The sequence below is a fragment of the Aulostomus chinensis genome, chromosome 3, assembly GCF_037954235.1.
Source record: "Aulostomus chinensis isolate RoL2024-O1b breed Wild chromosome 3, RoL_Achi_v1.0, whole genome shotgun sequence".
Taxonomy (NCBI): domain Eukaryota; kingdom Metazoa; phylum Chordata; class Actinopteri; order Syngnathiformes; family Aulostomidae; genus Aulostomus; species Aulostomus chinensis.
In genome coordinates this window covers 11,806,533-11,827,566 of record NC_141322.1, presented here as the reverse complement: position 1 = coordinate 11,827,566, position 21,034 = coordinate 11,806,533, and the positions used below count along the sequence as shown (strand labels likewise).

At 43.0% G+C, this 21,034-nt stretch overlaps 1 protein-coding gene across 1 annotated transcript in view; it reads left to right on the top strand.

Annotated features, from left to right (window-relative positions):
• Positions 1-4,892: 4,892 nt before the first annotated feature.
• Positions 4,893-21,034, top strand: part of slc25a26 (solute carrier family 25 member 26) — a 54,873-nt gene continuing 38,731 nt past the window's right edge. Inside the window, exons 1-5 of the mRNA XM_086198661.1 lie at positions 4,893-5,046; positions 6,680-6,836; positions 7,224-7,360; positions 13,526-13,630; positions 15,727-15,774. Coding sequence (XP_086054787.1) covers positions 5,014-5,046; positions 6,680-6,836; positions 7,224-7,360; positions 13,526-13,630; positions 15,727-15,774 — 480 coding nt within the window. The 5' untranslated portion in view covers positions 4,893-5,013. The remainder of the gene's footprint in view (positions 5,047-6,679; positions 6,837-7,223; positions 7,361-13,525; positions 13,631-15,726; positions 15,775-21,034) is intronic.

Below are 21,034 nucleotides of genomic sequence, written 5' to 3'. Positions count from 1 at the left end.
GGACCTGGAAGAAATAGCATGATCCTCCTACATGCTGCACCAAGAACTTCTTGAAACATTAACTGCTGGCAACAGAGGATGTTGTAGTCTGTAGCCCTCCCCCAAGGAACAGAGTGGGTGGAGCAACAATCAGGACAGCTTAGACGTATATGGTAATTGTACAATGCATGCTTAGGGTGGGGCAGCACAGTGGTGCAGTTGTTAGCACTGTCGCCTCACAGCAAGAAGGTTCCAGGGTCGAGCCCTGAGTCTCTCCAGGTACTCCAGCTTCCTCCCACAATCCAAAGACATCAAGAGGGGACGAGGCTGATTGATCCTCTAAATTGACCGTAGGTGTGACTGTGAGTGTGAATGGTTGTCTGTCTCTATGTGTTGGTCCTGTGATGGACTGGTGACTTGAACCCTACCTCTCGCCCGAAGGCTGCTGGGATAGGCTCCAGCTCCCCCCCCCCCCCATGACCCATAACAGGATAAGAGGAAGAAAATGGATGGATGCTTAGGGTGGAAAAAGGCAAAAAAATATCTAAAAAACATGAGAGTCTACTTCAGGGGCGCTGCCACAGCAAATGCCAGACTTTGCCACAGAAGTAGTGTGTTTATAGGGGAACTTTGTTTCTTGAGCAACCTTGACACTATTTTCCAAACTTTTTTTTCTAAGTAAGTAATGGGACAACCATTTTTGATGTCGCCTCAGTCCAGAGCAGGGGCAGAGCTTCCTGCAGCCCCAGAGCATACTATAATGTAATCAAATGGGGCAGTTGGCTACAGTTAGATTATGCCCGCTAAAAGTGCATTTTTTTCACACTGACATGATCAGATTATCGTAAATGTTCAGCTACATAATTGAAAAATAAATTAACATCTTCAGTTGATCCCACTATGTTTGCTGTGTCCAGCTCTCATTCATGGAGAAATCTTACTTTGAAATCTCCTGAGAGTTTAGTTGATGCTGGAAATCACAGCTTGGATTATGGGAAGTTTAACTATTCCGCGATGTAAAAGTTAAATAAAAAGGTTAGAACGCACATTTCTGAACTATGGCAGCTTCATGGGTCACCTTATTATAATAAAGCTGCTGGTGTGACTGGTTGAGCAATAAATGAATGCTAAAATCATGCTGATAAACTCTGCAGTGACTGTTTGGCGGGTATGACTACCCGTCAACGCCAGACAAATACAACGCACCTTTTCCGAGCCCGAAGGCCCCGGAGACGAAGACGAGTTAGTAACACATATGAGTATGATTTATGGATGACACATACAGGAGGACAGAGAGGAAGTAGTAGAGAGAAGCCCGGTGCACCATGGGAGATCCCCCATCAGCCTAAGCCTATAGCAGCATATCTAAGGGCCAGCCCAAGCAGCCCTAACTATAAGCCTGATCAAAAAGGAAGGTCTTAAGTCTGCTCTTAAAGGTCGAGAGGGTGTCTGCATCCTGGACTGAAACTGGGAGACGGTTCCACAGGAGGGGAGCCTGATAGCTGAAGGCTCTGGCTCCCATTCTACTTTTAGAACTCTAGGAACCACAAATAACCCTGCATCCTGGGAGCGAAGGGTTCTGGCTGGATAATAGGGGACTATGAGCTCTGTCAAATATGAAGCTGCCTGATTGTTGGGGACTTTGTATGTTAGAAGGAGAATTTTGAATTCTATTCTAAATTTGACAGGGAGCCAATGCAGAGAAACCAGTACAGGAGAGACATGGTCTCTTCTACCAGTTCTCGTCAACACGCGGGCAGCAGCATTTTGGACCAGCTGGAGAGCCTTTAGGGACCTACTGGTGCAGTCTGATGGGAGAGAATTGCAGTAATCCAGCCTGGGAGTGAAAAAAGCATGGACTAGTTTTTCTGCGTCTTAAAATCTCTAATTTGGACAAAAAAGGGTGAGATAAAAAAAAAGAAAAAAGTTTTCCTTAAAATGACCACCGTGTAAGACAGTGTTGAGAAGTCAAGCAGATATTTTCACTGTGACTTCACATATTTCTGTAAGATTGGATTGACATTTGCTATGAAGCATCCCGTAAATATCTTTTCCAGTTGTGTTTTTCTGCATTTTTACTTTCAGTCTATTGAGACCTAGAGGAATACAGCATTTAGAACACCAATAATAAGAATCCCAGTGCGTAGGGTTGCGCTGTGACAAGCTGATAAATGGCTTTACATGACAGGGCAGACAGGACTCTTGAAATTTTATTGACAACAACCAAAAGAGGAGGGAAAAAATCAATTTCAGACATGGCATAGAATTAATCTGTATCGAGTGACACGCAACAACTTAAGTAAGGGCAAGGCTCACATGCAAAATAACACTCGATAAATAATCATAAATAAACCACTTGACAGAGGATCCTTGCGCTTGCAATGAGACATTTGCACCGTATCAATAAAGGGATGAGAAGCAGAGTGGAAGTGATGCTGTATTGCCTGGCGCACATCCGGACTGCAGCTCAGTCCACATCCAGCTGGGGCTCACATCCAACAGGATCCCTCGGAGACCCGCTTCAACAAGATGGATGACAGGCATCGAGCCTCAAACTGCGTGCACTCAGCCCAGACATCATTGGGTCCAGGCTGAATAAAGAGGTGGTGGCCCCTTGCCTGCTCTTCCCTAATAGGAGACGCTGCTTGGCTGACAGTAGGCCATAAATAACCTAGTCGGCATGTCAGTGGGAAAGAACACACTCACCTGAGCTCACTCACTCAACGGTGTCACGAGGGAGGGTGGAGACGCACCAACATAAGGCTCTACAGTTCAGGAATGGCAAACGAGATGTGGGTGCAGGTAGGTCACAGCCGCACATATACTTTTGGTTTTTCTATTTTTATACACTGAAAGTCCATTTCTTTGTTACTTTCCCATGGAATCAGGTTGATGACTAATGTCATATCTTTCTATAGGCATTTTTGACTTCTTGACTTACCATATCAGGAGAAGCGCAGGTGGAGCTAATAAGATGAATGAGGCTAGCTGGTTAAACTCAAGTGTTCATGGAAACCTACTGGCCAACCGCGCACTAAACCAAAGGTGACTCAGCTATAATTAGTGTTTTTCATTGAGGCCTTTCCTGCTTAGTCATGTCAAAATTTCATTAGATCAAAACTTTTTGTGTCCTCAGCTGATCCTTCTCCCTACACCTCCTTCCCCTCTGCTTGTCTGGCTTCGTCAGAGGTGACAACAAATGATTCTGGGGAGTTCAGGACCAAGCCTCTCATTATCTTTTCATCAGTGAAAAGAGGACCACTGGACTCTGATGAGAAGAAGAGGATGAAGCCAGAAGCGAGTCAGATCCCCTTCATGACCTGGTCTCCCAGCCAGAACGCTTAGAAACAAGCTGAGCCTGCAGACAGGCAGCAAAGTCAAACAAAAGGGCACATCCTGCCGCATCTCTTTGTTCAGCAAAAGGACCAATCAAAGAGACACAAGTCCTCTCAGTGAAGACAGACATTCTGGTTCACCTTTGTTCTCTGGAACCTGCAAATTGTTCTTGTTGGCCAGGAGAACCGTCACTTCTGTTCTGAGCAGCATTGTGGAAATGGTAGCACGACTCTCAGGAGAGTTGGATTTTATCAGTAATTTTGGACCTGAGGTATCACTGCCGCTTCAGTGTGTGCGTGTGTGTTCCTACTATGTTGAGAGTGCATATGAGTGTACTTGCAGAACTCCTTCATCAAGCGTGCACTTCAAGCACATTGCTTCATAAAATGTCATATACAGCATATGGTCGCTAATGACTGTAATAAATGAATGACTTGAATTGTAATACTGTGTCAGGCTGCTGTTGCTCAGCCCACATGGGCTTACAAGATAACACAAATACATACAACCAATTTACACAGTACAGCTTGTAATTTGAAGCATCATCAAATCCAAAGACCATCAATGATCAGAGCAGAACTCCTAATTCACAGGCACTAGCTTACAGTGTCATGCAAAAATCAAAATAAACACCCATCTATTTTCTACCGCTTATCCTTTTAAGGGTCACAGGGGGTGGGGTTTGGGGGTGGGGGGGCTGGACCCTATCCCAGCTGCTTTCGGGCGAGAAGTGGGGTTCACCCTGGACAGGTCACCAGTCCATCACAGGACCAACACATAGAGACAGACAACCATTCACACTCACAGTCACACCTACGGTCAATTTAGAGTATCAATCAGCCTCGTCCCCTCTTGATGTCTTTGGACTGTGGGAGGAAGCTGGAGTACCAGAGAGAACCCACACAGGAACAGGGAGAACATGGAGACTCACACAGAAAGATCCCGTGCTCGTGTTGGGGCATGACCCCGGAACCTTCTTGCTGTGAGGCCACAGCGCTGACCACTGCACCACTGTTTGAGCCCCCAGTAAACATTATGTTAGCTTATTTTCCAAACTCACACAGTAAATTTTTTTTGAATCAATGATCTTAATTGTCGAGATAAACAAAACGTATAACATAATTCAGGGTAAAAATAATTGTGTTTGTCTTAATTTTGTCTTTGAAAGAAAATATTGGAACCATATATGTTGGGTCTTCATTTGTATTTATACAACTGCATGTATATATCCACATCAGATGTTCTTAAAAAAAGAATATATTTAACTGGTTTTAAAAAAATCTCCTGTGAGCAAGGTATGGTCAAAGATTTAATCATGAAATATTTATGAGTTTTTAAGTGACAGAAACTTCTAATTAAGTACATACAATGATATGTTAACAACAGCCAATTATATTCTCACACACACACACTCACATATATATATATATATGTGTGTGTATATATGAGAGCGAGAAAGAGAGAAAAAGCATACAAATTCATGGACAGGAATAATAGGAATAATGACATAAATGTTTTTTCCTTTCTGCCATTTGAAGTCAGGTGACCAATGCGTCATGACGTCACGCGGAAGTAAGTCAGCCAAGATGGCAGCGTCCTTGACCGGCGTGTTTTGATCCCACTGGAGTGTTAAAATCTCCCGTTCATAGCGAATTTACGGACTGCTCGACAGATAGACGTATATTGTGTGAGCGGAACATGGAGAGACGAGAGTTCGTGGCGTCTCTTGTGGTAAAATGGCTCTTTTCTACTGATAATAACGGTGCTTTTATATTCCGTAGACTACCTCTTGATTCATTTGTCAGGGCAAAGTCTTTGCAGTTTACCACTTCCAGTGAATAAAGTAAGTTCTTTGCTTCAAATGGTCCCTAAGTAATTTGCTCGCAAAAATGAATATCAGACTCGGTAAACAAATAAGAACATAAAGAACGAGTTTAACCGCGCGTTCTAGATTAAAAGATTAAAATACAACAGATCAACAGCATCATAAGATACTATGTGCCTTTTCTGTCTCTGCTTAAAAGGAAATGTGATTTACGACGAAGGGAAAGGCATTTTTAATCTCATTTTGTATTGGAAATATTTCATGTGAACCCCTCAACAACAAGTCTTCTTTGTAGGACATTTCCTTCTCAACATTATACAGGAAGTAATGTAGAAATACTTTTTCTACAAGAAGTAGGAGTGGTGTAGTAAACAATAAATAATAAGATATAATATTACAGTTGAGCAAATGGGAAATACTGGGCTTAAGTGAATGATAAGTCATAAAAATCTACATTTAGATAACAAAAAGTAATGTACATTATGAATATAACATTAGCAACTTTCCCTAAAAAATACTGCAGTATCTTTCTTGTTTGTCTAATCAGGTGGCAGGACAAGTGAGCTGAATACAGTTTATCAACGGTTTTTAAAAGTGTGATCACACACAGTATTTTTACAGGCGAAGACAGAAATTTAGTACATTTCATCAGGTGCTATGATTTCAAAGTATACAGAGTACATATTGTACTTCTTCAGCATTTCCACTTTGGTAGTTAATTAGAGTGTTGTGATTTATGAGAGCTCATCTCTGGTACACAGCACCTTGCATCCTGCCCACAAAAAGGGAACGCATCAAAAGAACAGTTGCTGGTCTGGAAACCCAATCAGGAGATTTCATCAGAACAGTGCTGAGTTTTCTCACTGTTGAAGAACATTTTTAAAACTTATTCGTATTTAATATCATTTCCAATATCAGCTTTGAGGGTGTACGATTTTTAACCAAAGGTGATAGGGAGGAAGTAGAAATATCTAACGCTAAAAAAAAATGTTTTTGCCTTTGGATTTCTTGTAAATAAATAAATATATATATATATATATATATATATATATATATATATATATATATATATATATATATATATATCATTCATCAGTACTGTTTTTTCAACCTCATGCATCCTTATGAATCGATACTTGAGAAAATGAGTATCACACTACTCAGCAGTGTGTTTTGCTTTATCTGGAAGAGGATGACTAACCCTCCAAAACAGAGGTCCCAGTTTGTACTTAAAAGGGTACAAAGTACAAGTACTGTGACTCACTTTTGGGCTCTAGACGATCAACATTGCACACAGGTATGGTCACAAATGTACCTTTGAGGGAACATTCTTCAAAAGTGTACATGTAAGCACTGAGCTGGTTTTGTTGTACCTCCAGTTTTGAGCCTGTTGAGGTCACAGGGTCCAGTTAAATGACTGGATGTTCACAAAAACTAGATTTTCATTGGGTGTCATGTCCCTCCAAATGCAGAGTTTTTCTCTCTGTGTCATAAATTTCAATAAAATATATGATCCTTGTGCACCCATGTGTCCCCCAGGCAGGTGGCTGTGCGGGGATGTGTGTGGATCTAACGCTCTTCCCCCTGGACACCATTAAGACCAGACTGCAGAGTCAGCAAGGTTTCTACAAGGCCGGGGGCTTCAGGGGCATCTACGCTGGGGTCCCATCTGCTGCCGTCGGCTCTTTTCCCAATGGTTAGACAGTTGTAATAGCAGCAAATACTGAATGTTTTGTATACAAATGATTACTTGGGTAAGATTAAGAAAGAATTTAGTTAAAATACCACTTAGGTACTGAGTTACTTCTGATTTCTTGTTTAAATATTCAGAGCAAGACAAAGCTCATCATATAAACATGAACAAAATGCAAACTAGCAATGAATTAAGAAATTACCAAGGAATCTCTCTCTGGATTCTGTCACGAGTACAAGCTCTCTGACTCTCTCTGAGCAGAAGCTAACTGAACTTAACTTTAGCAGGTTCTTTTGCTCTGTCACACATGTGGACGGACAACTGAACACTCAAGCACCTTCCCACCGATGACTAATGGGCCCTCATGTCTGTGGTTCTGCTTGGTTTCAGCCGCTGCTTTCTTTGTCACCTATGACTGTGTAAAGTCCCTGCTTGGAGCCGGCGGCCTGCTCGGAGCCAGCAGTGTGCTCGCCGCGCCACATGTGACACCTGTCACACACATGGTGGCCGCCTCCTTGGGTGAAATAGTAAGTCCTCTTGTCCTTCCCTTTGGGTTCTGTCTCACAATGATGGGACTTTGCAAATCAATCCAGTCATTTTATCCTTAAAAGGCCAACTGTCTCATGCACTTAACTCGTCCATCTTTGTCTCTTTCCCATCCCTTTAAGTCCCAAATGAACACTACCAGCATCTCTTTAGTCCTTTCAAACTTCACAGACTAGTATGTGGGGGGGGGGGGGGGGGGGGTTATGTGGTTTTGGCTGTACGCCCTAGAGTCCAGCTGGGTGGCTTAAGGGGGCTTCCTCAGGACTGTCCCAGCATTTCACCCACCAGCTGGGTAAATAAGAGCTCATTGACTCATGTACTTTCCCAGCTCAGGCCCCCAGACTCTGCCAGTTTAGTTGGGGGAATTTGAGCTTGAAACCAACACGGAGAAGAGCAATTTCCTCAACCCATCCTCTCACAGAATCCAAGCCACATGGGGGCCACAGGCATTCATACTGGCGTGAAGGGGGTGGAAGGACCCCCACCACCACCACACACGCACGCACTCACGCACGCACGCACACACGCACACACACACACACACACACACACACACACACACACACACACACACACACACACACACACACACACACACACACACACTATACCACCATGCCGCTCTGCAAAATAGGAGGTTCTCAGTATTCATGGCTTTTGGATGGTTGTCATTTACCCAAGTTTTGCATGTTTATGAAATGGGATTATTCCACATGGGAGGCTGTGTTTATTTATTCCACTAGGGTTGAGTTTACCCAGATTACAGCCCCTCGCATGGTGAGGACACCATGTTTAATTTATTATCATTTGGCTGTCGTTTCACATGGAACTTCAAAACTGTGCAACTTTCTCTCAACTTTTGCTCAATGGCACAAACCTAGATGAGTTTAAAAGGTGAGGCAGAGGTTGCCGCTACCTTTAACCTCTTTCCCGCTGTTCTGGATTTGAGCACATCAAAGGCACAAATCTCCAAGTGGAGCTGAGCAGAGCAGGAGCGGCTGTATCCCATAGCATCCTGGCAACTAGATACGTCTTGTTCAAAGACAGTAATCTTCAGGCTTAGCCATGAAAGGCCTACCATACTGCTGAGCTGTACGGGGGCCTGAACGTCAACGCTCTGATGAAACTGCTGCCACATATGAGTTGGTGTCAACTCAGGCTTTGTTAATGACTTTTTTGATTAAAAGTTATTGCGCTGAAGGTCTCTGTCACTTGTGGTGGCAGTCAGACCCTCACCCTGAGGTTGAGCCAGGGTGGGCGTTTAATAAAAAGAAAAGAAGTCTGTCAGTTTATGAGCTGAATGGCTGGTGTGTGTTGGCATGGACCAGCCTCTCCAATGGGATTTGCTGCTTTTCTCGATCACTGGATGATGCAAATTTAAAATAAAAGGTCTCTAAGATGGCTGAGAAATTGTGAGAGGCTATCAGAAGAGAAATAGACTATAAAAGTAAGCAGTAGTTGCAACTACATAATTTTTTGTGTTTTTTATTTCTGTAGCTTAAAAATGTATAATTTCAGCGCTATAAAATACCTTTTAACACAACTCCGCCCCCTCACTCAGTACCTTCTTCGACAGGTACTGATCCCCCTCTTCCTCGTCTCAAAAATGTAAACAGTGCCAATTTTGGGGGTAACTGAGAGCACATTTCATGTGCTACATGGCCTGTCATGTTTACAGGATCCCAAATGTGGTTTGATTTTTCAAAACTCTACACAGACGATACTCTGGTCAAACTAAAAGTCTTATCATTAAGCCGATCAGTGCTTGAGAGCCCTGCAGCTAACTTTAGTAGCACGTGTGTGCAAATTAAAAATGTGGATGTTTTCGTACGTCTGAAATGACGTCTGAAATAAATACTGGAAAAATTCATTTTCTAACAATGTCAACCCTGAAGATCTTTATTTCAAGCTTCTCACATTGAGATAATTCATCCGCTGCCTCTTGGCCATCAATTTAATGACTGAACATCGTTTAAGTTTCAGAAGTTAATGGTGGTCGCTGGTGACGAGCTCTTACTTTTTCCTACTCAGACACAAACACATCAGTTGGTCTGCATCTGACCTCAGTCCACTTCTGAATTATTGAACACAAATCACTTTGGTGTCATCAGTTGTGCAAAGTTAAGCAGATTTTCATTAGCATTTGGTTTCTTGTTCCACTCGTTTTTTTGCATTGATCTGCCACCTTGTTCTTGTCCTCCTGCTGGTTTGTCCCCTGCTCGGAGCAGCTGGGTGCAGGCAGGTATGATCACACCGGAACCTGCAGAAAACGACACGTGTCGCTGCAGTTATTCGACAGTTGGTGACCTGATTGTTTCTTGATTGCTGGTAATTTTTTAACGACCTAACGTTTGCATCACAGAGTTTGTCTTGTATTGTTTCTGGAAGCAAGGCAATGAATTTCATTATGCAGCAGCAACCAGTGTACAGTGTGACTATTTTATCGAGGCAGAAAATGGAACGTGTGAGTACCTTCAAGTTCAGCCGTTCACAGGCAGTTGTAGAAAATGAAAGTCGACATGAAGACGCATGGCAAAGTTTGCTACGGGACCATTTTGAGCTACAAAATGGCATAATTCTTTGGAAAAGTTGCATTTCCATCCATGGATACAACACAATGGTGACCACAACGATGTACTCGCACAGTCACACCCCCGAGCCCGCCTCTCATTCCCAACCCACCATCACAGCACTGTAGCGTGGAGGAGCTGCGATTCGAAACCCGCTGAGAAAATTACTCAAGGTTCCCGTAAAGCGAGACGGATACGTTGCCCAAAATTACATTTGAAGGTCAGGGTTTTCAAGATCTGATGACAGTAATTTGGAAAAATGTCATTCATAAGTAATGCTAAATGTTTTTATCATTTCCATATGATGTATTTCTTTAAGGATTACAACACATTTTTAGTATGAATGACATAGACAATTTAAATATTTCCCCAGTCGACTGAGGACTTTGCCGCTTCTTGAGACATGGATGAAAGGCATGGTCACGTTTTACATTACATTAAAAGTTCTTGATCAGTGAATCCCAAACTATGGGCCGCAAAAGGTATTGCAAGTGCATTGCAAGCCAGATAATTTCCCAAATAGTATGATTAGACTATTATTACACTATTAGACAAGATAAGCAACTGAGAGAGAGGAAATTTTGTTGTTATTGGCCGGACCACTTCGCAGCGGGACCTCATTGCACTTGACTTGTTTACGTTTGATGCTGATGCTGAATCGACAACTGTCAGAGGTGGGCCGGGAAAATTTTTGAGAGTTAAAAGTGGGCCCTGGGTCGGAGAAGGTTGGGAACCACTGTTCTAAGTATGGTCTGTCATTTTGGAAGACCTTTGGAATACAAAATGCCATGCTAGCCATCATCTGGATTACCTGCTTCAACTTGTGAACAAAATGGGAGCAGAAAGAGAAGAAACTAACATAGAAAAGGAGCTAGTTAGGATGAAGAGGAGACCCCCACCCCCCAGCTAGAAGTGTCTTAGTGTTTGTGCGAGTGCAGCGGAGGGATGCTTCCATAAAGAATGTGTACGATGATGGCGTCTGTCAGGCTCTAGCAGGCGGTTATCCAGCCATTAGATCAGATTTATCTTCATTCCCATTTGCCTGACGTCTGCCCTGAAAGCTCATTTGTCAAAGCCAAGCGTCCCCTCGCATCTATAACCCCCTCACACCCTGTCCCCGTCCCTTACCACACATCTGTGGGAGGATGTACTGGAAAATACAGTACAACATGACGAGATGGGGGGGACAGCGAGGAAGGAGGGACCGGGGAGGGGGGAGTTTTTTTGGTGGAGAAACTGGCAGCCACTTCAGCTTGGCACTGAGAAATAATCCATGCATCGCCTTCAAGCAGCACTACGCGCTGTGATTTATTGGCCGTAGTTACCAAGTTGGAGACATGCCGTGTCCTCATCTCTTCCCATTTTCTTCGTGACCTTTTTTTCTGTCTCCCCGCTCATATTCTTTTTGTCTCTCACAATTTCTGTCTTATCACGACTGTTGCAGGACTGAGGGAATGATCAAAGAAGTTGAGGGAATTGAGTATATATTGTCTTTCAGAGACAGACAGATGTACAATATGTGCTCTAGACAGGCTGTCTATGTTGACATTGAAGTCTTTTCTCTCAAGAAGGGAGGCATTATTCTTCCACTGTAGGTTAGCTGAAAATCACAGAGGATATTGAGGTCTTTCCATGGTGTCATGATTGACAGAGATGGGTTTAGTAAGAGATTAAAGTCAGTTCACTTTCAGGTCAGTATGATGGTTTTGAGGTTGTTCTAATCAGGGTACATTTCTGCCGATTATCAGCTGCAAGTAAAGTTACGTTCTGTGAAGAAGCGGTTTCCGTAAAGGTCTCTTCTGCAGGAGTAGTGTGCAGTAATCTTTAATGTCAACTTTAATGTCGAGCCTTTATGATGAAATGCCACAGTGTCATGACCATGAGTGAGTGGCGACAGAACGTGGGGATTTAAGGACATGATCCGCGGACTGATTTGCTGACGATGGCGACTCTGGTTTGATTGAGTGCCAGAATCTTAGCCCGTTGTTTGGGGTCCAGTTCTAGAAACTGAAGACATTTTTTTTTGTCATTTGAACAAACAGCAACGGGCCAAACTGAGATGCTCCAATCAGAGATAGGCAGCTTCCTAATTAACGCTGTTTGACCAATCCTGCAGACTGTAAATGGAGATGAATGGTTGCAGGAATTTAAAAGCATGACAAGCCAAGGAACGTTCCACCTACAGCCATTCAAGGCTTGACGGAGCAAACATGGGATGACAGACACTTAAATCCATTCAAAGCATCATGACCTTCTACCTTGTTTGTGCCCCAGTTCATCACTATTTGCTGTTCTCAGAGATCTGAGATGGCCTTGGAGGCTGCGCACTTTACTCCCAATCCACTCAACGTTTTCCTCCCCACCCTTAGCCGTGCAAATAACTCCCAAATAAACAATGTCCCTAATTCATTTGGTATCATCTCCAGCTCATTTCGCCTTCACCTCCTCGGTGACAGGAGAGGAAAGGCCATCTCAACTCTCTCCCCCTCCTCCCCTCCCCCCAGCCAGTTACACCAGTAATTACTTGTCATAGCCACTTTATTTCTATTTAGGCACTTTATTCCGACCCTTTGGAGAATTGGCTCGGTGGGGAAACACGATGTACAATGTATTATAAATGGCAACTTGACCAAAGGGAGTTTAAATGAGATCTGTGAGATGGATGCAGCCAGCCTAGTTATGTGCAGGTCTTGCAGGTGCCACGTTAACCACTCGGTGGTAGTATTGCACCATGGTTAGTGGGGTCATGCACACCTGAAATACCAGTAAGAAATACTGTGCATTCCTCATTGTGACTCTTTTATATTTGCTCTTACGTATAAGCATGCTGCAAATAAGGTCGAGCTCATTGTGTGTGGAAAAGAACCACAATGAGGCTCAGAGCGACGATGAATAAACAGTTAAGGACTTTGCCCACACAGATCTACATATCACGGCTGTCAGGGATGTCACTCGACCTTCGTTGCTGCTGACTTATTGTTTCCCCTTTTGTGTTCCACACAAATCCATGTAAAGTCATCCTTGGTGTCTGGCAGAGGAGAGGACGGGGGGACAGAAGTGAGTCCTCCAACAGCTGTCCCCACATTGTCCTCCAGGGCCCATCACCTCAAACTGTTGATGGGGTTTCATGCTAACCCTGGAAAGGGTGTGCCTGCCTTACCGTCTGCCTTTAGGGTGACGGGATTTATGAAGCATAAATATTCATATTTATCTTCTCTAGCTGTTGGCAGTCTGTATTTTTGTTGACATGTGGTAGATGAGTTGGAACTTGCGGCTACAGTCGTGACTGCTGAGGTGTCTGGATCTATAAGTGTGTTTGATAGGAGCACATGTTTTCTGGAACCAGATACACACTCAACTGATGACCCTTCTACCTGTTGCTCAGGCGTCATGTCTGCTGCTTCTTAATTGCACCAATAGTATGCCTGGTAAAGCTCTTGTCAGCCTGCCAGCCCGCTAGCATCTCATGGTCACCTGCCATTTTCTAAAATCATCCACTGGCTAATATCACGCACCTGAGGGAGTGAATGAAATATATACATTGGTGGTGTTACAGTATCTGTTTGTTGTCTCCAGGTGGCGTGTCTGATTCGGGTGCCCACCGAGGTGGTCAAACAGAGGACCCAAGCTTGTCCGTCATCCACCACCTACCACATGCTTCTGGCCACTCTCAAGGAAGAGGTACAGACAGTTAGACATGTCAACATGGTCTCATCTTCAGAGCTTTAGCCATCTTAAAATTACAGTGTGAAACATACTACCAGTCAAAAGTTGGGACACTCCTTCTCATTTAATGTTTTGTCTTTATTTCCATGTCAGTTTACATTGTAGGTTCTCACTGAAGGCATCAAAAGTATGAACGAACATATATGGAATTATGTAGTAAACAAAAAAGTGAGAAATAACTTAAAACATGTTTTATATTTTTAGATTCTTCAAAATAGCCACCCTTTGCTTTGATTACTTCTTTGCACACTCTTGGCGTTCTCTTGTTGAGCTTCATGAGGTCATCACCTGAAATGGTTTTCCAACAGACTTGAAGGAGTTCCCAGTGCTGATGAGCACCTGTTGGCCCTTTTGCCTTCACTCTGCCTTCCATCTCATCCCAAACCATCTGGATTGGGTTTAGGTCAGGTGACTGTGGAGGCCAGGTCACCTGACACAGCATTCAGTCAATCTCCTCCTTGGTCAAACGGCCCTCAAACTAAACATGTCGCTGCAGGATGCTGTGGTAGCCATGCTGGTTCAGGGTGCCTTCACTTTTAAATCCCCAACAGTGTCACCAGCAAAGCCCCCCCACACCGTCACACCTCCACCTCCACGCTTCACGGTGGGAACCAAGCATGTAGAGACCATCCGTTCACCTTTTCTGTGTCACACAAAGACACAGCGGTGGAACCAAAGATCTCAAATTTGGACTCATCAGACCAAAGCACTGATTTCTACTGGTCTGATGTCCAGTCCTTGTGTTTTTTGGCCCAAACAAATCTCTTCTGCTTGTTGCTTTTCCTTGGTAGTGGTTTCTTAGCAGCTGTTTGACCGTAAAGGCCTGATTGTCTCCACTGAACAGTTGATGTAGAGATGTGTCTGCTACTAGAACTCTGTGTGGCATTAATCTGGGCTCTAATCTGAGGAGCTGTTAACTTGTGATTTCTGAGGCTGGTGGCTCGGATGAACGTATCCTCAGCAGCAGAGGAGACTCTTGGTCCTCCTTCCCTGGGGCCGTCCTCATGTGAGAGCTTGATGGTTTTTGTGACTGCACTTGGGGACACATTCAAGTTTTTTGCAATTTTCCAGACTGGCTGACCCTCAGTTCTTAAAGTAACGCTGGACTGTCGTTTCTCTTTACTTAGCTGATTGGTTCTTGCCATAATATGAATTCTAACAGTTGTCTAACAGGGGTGTCAGCCGTGTACCGACCTGACTTCTGCACAACACAACTGACGGTCCAAACCTCATTGAGAAGGCAAGAAATTCCACAAATGAACCCTGACAAGGCAAACCAGAGAGGTGAGAACCATTTCAGGTGATGACATCATGAAGTTCACTGAGAGAAGACCAAGGGTTTGCAGCGCTGTCAGCAAAGCAAAGGGTGGCTACTGTGAGGAATCTAAAATATAAAACATATTACAGTTATTTAACAATTTTTTCCTTACTACATAATTCCATATATCTTGCTTGACATATTAGATGTCATCAGTGTGTATCTACAATGGAGAAAGTATGTATATGATCTTATAGTATTAACTTCTTATTAGACAGAATATTTCAATAATCTTGTTAAAGCTCAACCGATAAAACCTGTATTTTCATTTGCAGATGCTAAAAATTAAAGTATTTTATCATCGGATGTGTTGAAAGCTTCCCCTGAGTGTCGGTTTTCTCCCCATAAATGACTTTATGTAACATTACAGATTAACGGTAAATCAGTGCTAAAGAGGATGTGTTTGGATGAGCAAGAAAACAATGTATAACAGCATGAATCACAGCTTCATAAAGTTATGTGTGTGTTTTTTTTTTATATATATATATAAGAACCAGAATATAGATATCACTATTTTTTTTCTACTGGTATCATTATCAGCCGCAAGGCTGTAGTTTCAGGTATTTTCATGTGCAGTTACCAATTCACGACTGCGTTATGCTACGTAGCAAAGGTCCTGGGAGAACGCACACTCCTTTATTTATGGAATCAAATCTGTGAATATTTATACATATTGACTCGAGTTTTTGCATGTTTGTGGAATGTGGATTTTATTCTGTTTTTCTCTGAACAGGGTGTTCGAGGCTTATACAGAGGCTACAGGAGCACAGTTCTCAGAGAGGTAGGGTTCATTGATGTTTTTTTTTTGTTTTCTCTTTCTCTCACATTTGTTGTGGCTTTTGCCCACCAGTGATGAGGAGCAGCAGTAAAGCTGGTCACACACTTTGTGTGTCTCCGTGGTTAATTCTCGAGATAGTTTTGACTCCCGGAATGCTTTTGCGAATTCTTTTGAAATGAAAATTGAGGCTTTCTTTTCTTCTGACTGAAGACATTTTAATTTCTCCTGGGGTTTATTACCTGCATCATAAAGGTTATGATTTCACCTGCATCATATCAGAAATATGACTAGAAGGGTGAGCTAGCATGAGCTAAGGAAGAAGCCGTTACACTTTGGAGCGTATCCATTTAATATGGGGGGGGGGACAAAAACACATAATTCTTTTTTGTGTCTTCACTGTCGTAATTGAGGTGTGAAATAATAATTTACGGTGCTTTTTTAAAAACCACACTTTCATCTCATTATTTGTGTTCGACGCTCTTTCTCGTATTGGAAGCGCATCTGACAAATTAATGCAATTACTTGTGTTATAAATGCAAAACAAAACAAGGATAAATGAGAGTTGGGCCGCTCTCCCTTGATGGTTGCTAGCCTTTCGGTAATGAAAATGCTGTTGTGGTTTGATTCATGATCTTCTGTTTAATTGCACATAAGAAAGGTAGCGGGATTGGTATAGATGTCTCAGAGTTATACCCCCCCCTCAGCCTGCTATGTTTCAATAGAAGTGGAGAAGAAAATGAGAAAGAAGAGGGAGGATATGAAGGTGACACTTGTCTTTCCATCCTTTTTGGGGAGGTGGGTGAGGGTGTAATCTAGTCCCCTCCGCTGTGCTTGCCTGTACTTTATTTTCTGCCTCACTAAACTGATGTTCTTCACGCAAATTCCATCTGGACAGCTGGGGAAAAAAGGACAACAAGACACTGTGATTTCTCCGAGGGGCTCTGAATAAATGAATACATTTGGAGGCGGGTGTACAGCCTGTGTGCATACTAACACTGGCAGATGAATCGCAGTGGTGGCAGCAGGGATACAGGGCGCAGCAACAGCAAAGTATCCTCTACGGTGATTGGCTTTGACATTTGTCAGAATGGTAATTCATTTTCTCTCGGCCTCCTTCGCTATCTCACTCCTTTGGCTGAGTGACTCTGTCAAGATAAGTTTGTTTATGTGCTATGGCGTGGCACCTCCCTCTCTCACTGGCTAACTAATTGGGGTCCTCTCTGTGCTACATTTTCATTAGGCAGCCTTCAGAAGGCATTTCTGATGGGCATGATGCCACATTAGGGTGGGATTTGAGCTGGACCTCGGTGGGGAGGCTGGGCTTGAGTTGCATGGTGTAGAAGAGGTGTCAGTCAGTCCGGTTCACACTGTTGCCCCAACCCTCATCCAGACCTGTGCACCAAGCAGCACATAATTTAAACAATGGGTGGATTTGACGCCACAATACAGCTTTTATAGTTTTGATAAAAAAAAGTAATGGGCAGTAAATTTTTTTTGCTTTTGCACAAAATTTATTTTTACTGTCGACCTTCTCCTCAAAACTGTCAACATGTCTGCCAAGTCAGCACCTTTTGAGATGCAGCTGCGTTCGAGCTGTAAATCAATGCGATTCAGGTTGAGGTGAATAAAAGAATGACTTCACATCAAATTAATGTTACTTTCCTAGATAGAAAGCGCGTGTGTGTGTGTGTTTGCGTGTGTGCGTGTTCACGCGCGCGCGCACTATTCAATATTGTACTTTGTTGCTGCTTGTGCAGTATTTCAAGTTCTGTCACGACACAACCAGCTGTATTTTTTGTATGATTCCACCTGTCACCACTAGATGGCATGCGTACATTAGTACTGCTTGAAATCTGTGCATCGACACTTTTCTCCCTCCTCCTTCTTCCTCTTCTCTCTTCATTCCTTTCAGTCACCTCAGTGAACATGGATCTAGCATAGCGAGGTGAAATTAGGTCTAAACTGTACCAATTTGAGTAATGAGTCCATGGTGGGTAGTTAAGTGATGTGGTGGATGCTGTCGGACAAGTAGAAGTGAAGCTGACAGTGTCACCCTCAGCATCGGCTGACTGACTGTCACGAATGACAGCAGTCACAGTCTGAATACCACGTTATCTCTCTCCTTGTTCGACAAAGCGGATATATCTATATATGTATGTATGTGTATATTTGTGTATGATTCTATTTTTTATGTATATATGTCTATATATATGTGTATATATATATATTTCCCGATGTGTGTCCTATGTGTGTATGTATGTATATGTGTATATATATATAATTATATACATACACACACGTATCTATCTATATATTATATATGTGTGTATGTATGTATGAGTATATGTCTATATATGTATGTATGTATCTATATATTATGTATGTATGTATGTATGTATTTGTACATATGTATGTATGTGTACATATGTGTGTATGTATGTATGTATGTGTACATATGTGTGTATGTATGTATGTATGTGTACATATGTGTGTATGTATGTATGTATGTGTACATATGTGTGTATGTATGTACATTGATGATTGCGAATGTTACACAGTCCTTCCTCAGTCTTTACAATGACCCCCTGAAGCCTTAGCTGAGCAGAGTTAGCATGAATCTTTTACTTTTTTCAGAGTTCTTCTCAGTAATTTAGACTGGGATGCCTCTAATTTTGTGGAGTACAGATGTACTTACGATTGTTGATATTATTAGTATACCATCACTGCCCCCACTGCTGTCTCTCTCATGCTTTTTGTCTCCATTGGGCCCTTTGGCCCCTCGAGCCCATCATCTTCCTTCCCCTCCTGTGTGTTTGAATTCCCCTGTTGTTTGCCCGTCTGCTCTCCTTCAGTCACACTGGATTCACCTTTTAAATGGCGGAACGCTGTGTGTGATTCCCCATGTTTGTGTGTACGGTGCAGTCAGAACCGTGCAATGACGGGCCAGATGTACACTGAGTTATGCCTGTCAGAGTGCATGCAGAGCAGTGAGGGGGTTCCGCTTCTTCTGGTGGGTTGCCGAGGTTGAAACCATCTCAACAGGCGTGCAGCAGAGCCCAGCTGACCTCTGCGTGGCCCTTCTTTGGGAAGGGAGCCACTTTTCACTGTCTGTGATGCAGGTTCAAACGGTAGAGGTGAGGGGAATCACTCTCATATCCTTTCCCTGCGCGCACTGATCCACAAAGTCTCCTGTTTATACACCCTCATATGACTAGCAGAGCAGAGGCAGAGCCGGGGAAGTAGAACCAGTTTATTTTCCTGGACATGCTGCAGTTGAGGCAGGATTTGTGGGACACGTGTGAAGAAGCAGAGGCTTCTTCCTGCTTTATGTCAGGGCAGCTGTTATCAGTCTGGCAGAGTCAGACATGTCTGACAGTTTTTAAACTTCTTTTTCTTTTTTTCTTTTTTAGATGTAAAAATGTGTAGGAAAATTATTACTTTTTTTGTTAATTACTCGCTAAATCCTGACTCTTTCATTAAAAACCTGATAGAATTTTCAACGTCCAATGAAGCCTTTACCCATTTCCGTGTCTATTTCTCGGCTTCTGTGACAGACAGACACATGGGATCAAAAAGGCCTTGGACTGCTATGTTAAACGACTTGCCATCGTCCTGCTGGTAACGTTTCATATTTAAAAAGAAATCGATAAACGACACCAGAAATGACAACAATGTTGCATCAGGCTTCACAGGGACTAACATGTCAACCTTATTCCAGGTGGTAAAGATAGAGCAACCCTGTGTTGCGTAGCTGCAGCCCATTCAGATGCCCACCTGTACAACTCTCCGGAATGATCCTTGCAAGGGTCCCTACAAATGTTCAGTGGCATCACTATCGAGTCTGGGATAGACAGATATCTTCATCTGTGGTTGTTGTGAACGACACATTTCGTTGCCTAAAAACTCTGTAACGTGTTGCATAAAAACCTCGGTTTGGTGTTGGCAGGAACCTGGAGATATGATTTTATCATGACATATTGCAGTAGGATATTAATGATAGGGGCTTGAATCACAACACTTGGCTGTAGTGATTTTATTGCACAGCTCTAAATCACACCAATAATCTAATGGTTCTTTGTTCACTAAGTGTGTTCTGTGTGTATTTAAAATCCACCATTCATTATTTGTAGGGTCAGTTAAGCCTCTGCAAACCTGTAGATTAACTGTGAGTCAAAGTTGAGGTTCAGTTGGTCCCAAAGATGGAGGCGAATGTTCCGAAGAATGTGAGCTACTGGTGTTACCTTATCAGTTTACGCTGTGATCAGTGAGATGGAGGAGACCTTCTGATCTCTGTAGATTCAGCCCTTGACATGACTTGACCTGAAGAAGAGTGTGTGCGTGTGTGTGTGTGTGTGTGTGTGTGTGTGTGTGTGTGTGTGTAAACAGTCACCACATGAATCATGAGCCTGTCGTCTGATCAGTTCCTGTTTCATACACCATGAGGTCATACAGATGACTCCATTCATTGCTTTTATTCTTGCGTATAGCAGCATAAAAGAGGATGGTTCAAGGCAACACTAAACCTGGCCTTACTATAAGCTCAGGAGAAAGGAAAGTGTTAAGTCCACCCCTAAATATAAAGAGCGTCCTCCTCCTGGACCGTTAAGGGCTTTGTAGGAGAGGAGAGTGTTTTTACGTTCTATTCTGGAGTTTACTGGGAGCCAGAGAAGCTAATGCAGGGGAAATATGATCTATTTTACTACTTCCTGTCAGTACATGTGCAGCAGCGTTCTGGATCAGCTGGCGAGTCTTTAGAGACTGGCTGGAGCAGCCTGATAATAAAGAATTGCAATAATCCAGCGAACATATGGACTAAGGAAGCTAGGTATTCTCCCATCATGCATTTGGGGGAAAGGGGGGGACATATTGACGGTACTAAGGAAAGATCAGGAGTGAGACTGAAAACCAGAACCTGTTTACTTCCGAGGTCAGGGATAAAGACTCAGCTCACCACCTCAAGTTTTTAAAATAGTTTCACGTTTCACACAGGGAAGCCTCGAGGCAGCTGGAACGTTTACTCAGTCCATCTCTCTTCATACAGTCGTGCAATATTTCTAAGCTGTTTAATCCATTTATGCATTCGTGCTGCGACACTCGTAGTTGGCCCTGCAACATACGTGTGAAAAACATTTTTATTTCTATTTCTATTCCATTCTATTTTCTACTTCTTACATGCAAAACAGAGGAAATTACACTTGAGGTAAATATGATGAAATGGAATCTAGAGGTCCTTACTCATGATACGAGTCAATGAAACTACTTT